The sequence below is a fragment of the Diospyros lotus genome, chromosome 5 (genome assembly GCF_014633365.1).
Source record: "Diospyros lotus cultivar Yz01 chromosome 5, ASM1463336v1, whole genome shotgun sequence".
In the NCBI taxonomy this organism is placed as follows: domain Eukaryota; kingdom Viridiplantae; phylum Streptophyta; class Magnoliopsida; order Ericales; family Ebenaceae; genus Diospyros; species Diospyros lotus.
Genome location: NC_068342.1, coordinates 16,545,302 through 16,551,950, shown reverse-complemented (window position 1 = coordinate 16,551,950; position 6,649 = coordinate 16,545,302). Strand labels below are relative to the sequence as shown.

The 6,649-nt window shown below is 40.9% G+C and overlaps 1 protein-coding gene across 1 annotated transcript; it reads right to left on the bottom strand.

Moving 5' to 3' along the window:
* Positions 1-5,757: 5,757 nt before the first annotated feature.
* On the bottom strand, positions 5,758-6,306 carry LOC127802124 (LOB domain-containing protein 29-like). The gene has a single exon (XM_052337817.1). The coding sequence runs from the start codon at positions 6,304-6,306 to the stop codon at positions 5,758-5,760; it is 549 nt and encodes a 182-aa protein (XP_052193777.1).
* Between the last annotated feature and the right edge of the window lie 343 nt (positions 6,307-6,649).

Genomic DNA, 6,649 nt, shown 5'->3' with positions numbered 1-6,649 from the left:
TCTGATCGCTAAGAAAATTTATAGTACCATTTAGAATGAGGAGGATACGCCGTAAATCTACTTTTGTCAGATTTAGGCTCTAATTTATCTGTTTTTAGGTTTTTAATAAAAGCGAGATAACTCCAGATCTAACATGCTTAAAACTAAACTGTCTCCCAGTCCATATCTCATATGGAGCGGTCTCAATAGATTTACTCAATGTCCTATTAAGAAGATGCACAATAGTTGAAAATGCACAATCTCACAAATAAATGGGTAGATTTATAAAAGCGATCATCGAGCACACTATGTCTAATAGGGTACGGTTTCTATGCTCGAAAATCCTATTCAATTACGGTGTTGCAGGAGGTGTTAACTGAGAGATAACATTGATATTTTACTCTTGTGATAAGTTTTTGATGATGAAAATTGTGTACCTAAAATTATGTATGTGGTCACCTTGTAATACCCGAGAAATTTGGACTAATTAAAAATAAGCAATTTATTAGAATTTTAGAGAAGATTAGTATCTGAATAACCCGAAAAAAATGACCGAATCGACTGTAGGAAGTGCCCTAGAGCCAAGATGCCAAAGAAAAATTACGTGACATTAACAAGCACCCCGAGATAGGATTTATGATGCCGAAAGAAATCAGATCAGGAACGGATTTCGGTATAGCTAAAATGCAACTGTCAATTAGGCTGCAACCCTTCAGTGGTTTCAAGAAGAAACGAAGAGGTTTAAGGCCAAAACGAAGATTCGGGCCTAAGTGTAATTTCTTAATTTTGTCGGAGGGAGGTCGAAATGATATTTTTTGGAATCTTCGTGGATGCAATGAAAAGTATAGAACTTATAGGTCGCAATGGCAGTATTGCGAAGCTCAAGGGCTTCAAGGAAAGGACCAAAAGTTCAAAATGAGAAAAGATAGGGGTCAAAGTGTAATTTTCAAAAGTTGAAGATGGAGCAAATCTGCCATGGCCGACCAAGATTTCTCTACCACCTCCCATCACCGAATTCGGCAGTGAGAGACTCGAGGAAAGTGGCCTAGGATGCTCTTGAGTCGAGCTTTGGCCGACATTGACCAAGGTGATTGACCAATTTTGCATGATTTTCGGCCGTTTTGTGGCCGAAATTCGATTACATTGAATCCGTGTTTGGTGGCATTTTTGGACTAATCTAGGGCAAGTAGAAGCCTCATGGAGGTTGGATCGACCAACCATGGGCATTTGGAGGCTCGGGGTTGCCTATAAATAGAGATTTTTGAATTAGCCGAATGAAGTGAAAAATTAAACTCTCAGATCCTAGAGTTTGGGCAAAAATTGAGAGCAACGGATAAGGGGATTTTGTTTCCCATGTCCAGAGGATCATTCCTGTGAATTTTGAGCAATTTTCGTTTAGAGATAAAGGAGATATGGAGCTTCGTCGGAAAAATGAGTTTCGTCGGAAAACGTGCTTGAGCAGTCTGAAAATGGCTCCATTTGTGGATTTTTTGATGTCATCTTGTAGAGGGCGAAAAGACGAAGCCATAGGTTCAAACGAGGAGTCAATCGGAGGTCGGATGAAGGAGATATGGCCATTAAACCAGAATGCGTCGGAGCTGGCCTGAATCTGGAGGTTGAAGACGACCGGCGTATGCAGCACACTCTCCAGCTGGGCCCCGCGAGTGGACGCGCGTGAGCTAACTTGTTTGGGCGAGTGAGGGCACGTCCAGACTCCAAAAATTTTGAAAAAAAATTCCTAAATTCCTCTAAAATCAAGATCAAGGTCCTGTAAAAAAAAAAAAAATTTGGATTTAGAGTTCTCGGTGTCTCGATTCTAGCACCAAAAAACCTCGTTTTGCGTGAAAACGCACCATCCGGGTAAGTCCAGTATTTTTCCTTTGAAATTAATAGTATATTATGAATTTTTGTGGAGTTGGATTTGAGAAAATAGTTTCGATGGTATTTATTAGGATTTTTAGAAGGAAAAATGGAAGAAAATGAAAGGAAAATGAAAAAATGGAGTTTTTAGATATTTAGTGATAAAATATCATTTTTATGATTGAGATGATCAACATGATATGATTGGTGCAACTTTTGAGAGTGGGCACGAGAATCAAGGTCGGGCACGCATATCGAGATGATGCACGCTTTTTAAGAAAATGCAAGTTTATCTCAAAAATGTGAGTTTTTCCTATCCTACATGATATGATTGTTTATTATGCATGATATTTATGAAAGATATGATTGCTTATATATACATAATATTTACAAAAGATATGATTTATTTTGTCATATTACATGGAAAGTCGTGATAATTGCATGGCACGATATTATTGTCACATTGATAATTATACATGAGAACGGGATGTCGCCCTAGAGTGTAGCCGTAATTCCCCTAGGGCAATGATGGAATAACGTTAAGCTTGTCCTACAGAGGTTCGGGATTTGCCTAGGATTCCGTGCCGGGTTGGGCCTGGGAAGTTACACTAAGGCAAATGTTTGTTCATGTATTTGCATCCTGCATTCACGTATCACATTTTTAAACCCTCACTAGAAGTTTCATTTTCTAATGGGTTATGCCCCTGGAACATTCCACGTTTCAATTAGGACTTGCAGATATAATAGGGAGATGATTGAGACGTACGGCACGTGATGACGTGGCTGATGAGTTTGGCTAGTTGTCCCTTTATTTACTTCTTCATGAGGAGTCAGGATATATTATTATATTGATGATCATGTATAATTGTTATGGTTTAATGTATTTTTTAGGTATCTTTAGATTGTATCAATTGAGGTACTTAGTTGTTATCTCTTGATGATGAGTTTCCATGTTATTAAGTATTTAAAGATGTAATTGTACGAATTCTTATTTTATGATTAAAGTGGATTACGATTCTGTACTATATCAGGTTTCGATTTTAAGCTTCCGCAATTATGATGTTTAACTGTCTTAACTTATTGATTCTTATTTAGTGTGTTGAGAAGGTAAAACAGGATTGTCGGGAAATAGTTTATATTGAAAAAAAAAAATTTATTCCCGAAATTCCTAAGTTATTTAACGCTCGAAAAAGTGGGGCGTTACAGTTGGTATCAGAGCATAATTGTTAAAGACATAGGAAATGTCTGAGCCTTAAGTAACTCTAGTACAGTCAATATTAGGGCGAACCTAAGGAAAAGGTCGCGTGTGGCTAGATAAGCAAAGCCACCGTAAGATTTGGGTATTGACGGTTACTGGATAAGTGTGGCGTAGTGGAAGTGCATGTCTAGGAAAGTTCTGGCTAAGGAAAGACTTAGTACTTAAGTGTGTCCGTTTGTGACCCACCTCTCTTTTCTGGGAACTTACCTGGTGTACTATTCACGAGCAGACACTATTTCAATAGACGATTACTATTCTCGATGAATAGTAGAATGCCTGATATAAGCTAGTGCAAGATTAGTCTGATGGCCTAGTTGTCAAGATTAAGGATCGAAAGATAAGGATCTTTGAGGATCATATAGTATCTCAAAAATATAATGTAAGGATAAGGGATCCATCGGATTGGATCGAACAAGAGGCCAAATATGGCCAAATGATGACGTGTGAGCGCGTCAATTGATGAACTGAAGGTGGTGCAACTGATGCGACTCGCAAAGACGAGATAAAGAAACCCTAGTAGCGTGGCGACACAGCTGGTTGGGTGTTCACAGTGACAGATCTGGATCTAGGGACCAAGGCAGAAGGCTTGTAATGAGCTTATGATCAACATACTGGGGAAGCGTGTAAACTGTCTTATGGTATGGGTCTGGGACCCAGGGTCTAAGTTGCTTAGTGAACTGCCGAGGAGACGATCAGATGCTGAGGCAACACAATAGGGTCTGTACCTTGTAGAGAATTCCAAGTTCCAATGGTCCAGGATGCGAGGTATGCCACTAGTTATTGTTGACCGAGGCCAGAAGCCTAGGAAATTAACCTAAGGTGAGATGAGTTGAATATGGACCGAGTGCCCTATTTAAAGGATTGCATCGAGATTCGTGGTCATCTTTGGGGATGATGACACGATAAGCAATGGGAGGCTCGAGGGCCTAGAATGAATATTCTTGCAGAAGGAGTTGGATTCATGACAGCGACAAGGAATGATGAGGAGTCCTAGTCAACAGAGGTTGCGACTACGGTTCAATGTGTCAGATGGATCTATGGAATCAGGTAAAGTTATCGGTGGTCAACCAGACAAGACGAACTCGGAAGCGCCATGATAAGCGATGAATTGAGAGCCATAATTGCAAGGAAATCGAGTTCACAAAAAGTGATTAGAACTAGATATCGTAATCTGATTCAGGATTTTCGGAGATAAAGTGATTTGAGATTCTTGAGGAATTTCTTGAGGATCTAGGGATTCGTGATGGAACTTTAGGGTTCCATGAAGAAATCCAGTAAGGATTGGATGACAGGATCGATGAAATCAAGTGACGGCATGTGTGCCGAGATGACGAGTCGTAGTAAGGGAAGCTGCAGACCCAAATTGATTAAAGATTCGAGATCTTCAAATTTTAGAATGAAACTCTCGTATGATTAAACGACTGGTCTAGGTAGACCAGCAGGCAAATTGAGATATATATAACTGGACGACCATTAAAATGATGTCAGCAAGTTATGAAAATGATGATCCTATTGTTATGAGGTATAGGCACCTGCGGTCGGTGAAAAGTGGCCGACGGCTGTTGAACCACCCCAGATTAGATATCTATGTATCTCTTCTCTAGTTTGCAACAAAGTGCACCCTAGGTCGTCTCTCACAAGGAGCCTCACTTTCTTCTACCAACAAGGAGAACCAATATAAACAACAGTTTGTTTAGGGGGGGTTTTGACAGAAAACTAAGTAACAAAATAGAAAGACAAGGATAGATGAAAATCAGTAAATGAAATGCAACCAGCTATGTATTTGTCCCCTCTGTGAAATCTTCCTCGTCCAACACATAAATCTTGGTTTGTTAGATGTTTTAATCTCCGGATATCAAACTTAAAGCATCCCCAACAACCGTTCAAGGATTAGAATGATTGGAACAATAAAACGAATACAGAAATCTCTTATAAACAAAATGCAACCATTCACTCTCTATTCAACCCATCCGGAGCTATGCAAGAACAACCATTCAAGCACATTATATTCATTTCTGAGATGTTATACCAACCGGCTACAACACTCTGTTCTCTTAAGCATTTAACAAAAAATGAATCCATGCAAATTCACACAAACCTACCATGAACTCTATGCATTCGAAAATCTGCTCGAACTAAACCAAATGGAAATGAATAAGATTAAAACAAACAAACCAGGTTTTTGCAGTTCATCCAGGACTCAGATTCCACACAGGTTCAAGATACACAACCAGTTACAATAGCTCTAGCCTTTCATTACAGCAAGGAAGACAAAATGGAGACAAAATGAAGAAAACAGAAAAATGCTAACAAGAAAAACGGCCAGAATCTCCTCTCTTTTTTTCCTCCCCCCTGGAAATAAGTGCTAAGAGGCCTTAAATACATGGCTAAGAAAGGAAGAGCTAGGAAGGCTAGGGTTGGGCCTAGTCCAACAGAAAAGAGAAGAAACAGAAGAGAGATAAGTGAGCCCAAAACAGCAAAATCGAGCAGCCCAAATCTGCTCCTTGAAAGTGAGCCCAAAGATCAATCGAAGGGAATGGAACGTTAAAGCATCCAAAGCATAATATACATTCCATATGTTTAAACAGTTACAAGAAATCAAGTTGTACAATTACTCAAAGAAAAAAAAGAAACCATAAAACTGATGATGATGCCGATGCTCAGTGACGACGACGGTTGCCAAACACAACAGGTCCCAGCTCATTGATGTCATTTGGGGGTGGCATCTGGCTACTGCTGGCTTCACCAGGGTAAGATGGAAGAGTAGTCTCTAGGACATTGGGATGAGGGATATCCTCTGGTATGATAGGAAGATCGAAATTCCAACTTGGGTTTTGAACAGGTTGAGGAACAGGTTGGGGATGCAAAGAATAATACGCGAATAGTGAATTTTGCAAATAAGCTTGATGGGCTTGCAAGTCACTAACCTGCTGCTGAAGGGCTAGAATGTGAGATACACAACCATAGACAGGATCCTGAAGCCGAGCTTGAGCTTCAAATAAGAGTGTCATAATAACTACAAGCCGGTCACTTACTAGAAGATAAGTCAGGAGGATGGAGGCAATTCTGGCACCAAAAATGTTGTGGATGGCAGCAAAATGAGCGAATCCTTCCTCATGACAGAAATAAGGAGCAAAGATACAGTGTGGAGAACACTGTCTCCTCAAAACTCGGCAGGCATCGCATCGAAACAGGTTGAACGCTGGCATAATAGATCTAGGTTTTGGCTTAGATCTGGACAAATCAGATATGGATCAGATATAAATGGATGAGTCAAAATAGATATGGGTCAGATCTAATGGGTCGAATCAAGGATAGGTAAAACCTGAAGCGGGCCGAGTCGGGTCGGGTCGAGTCGGGTCGGATCAACCAAAATCTGGTAGCAGCGGCAGGGACGGCGACGGTCGCAGTGGCTGCCGAGGGAGGCCGGGCGATGGCCGGCAGCTGCGTGGTGGAGCAAGCGGCAACGACGGCGTGCCGGATATGGCCGACGCGAGGGTCGATTGAGACGGCGATGATGGTGGGGAGGAGCTGCGATCGGCGACTAGGGCG

What these genes read in the sequence shown, in the direction of transcription:
- LOC127802124 (XM_052337817.1), bottom strand. Translation starts at nt 6,306, where the DNA reads ATGCCAGCGTTCAACCTGTTTCGATGCGATGCCTGCCGAGTTTTGAGG.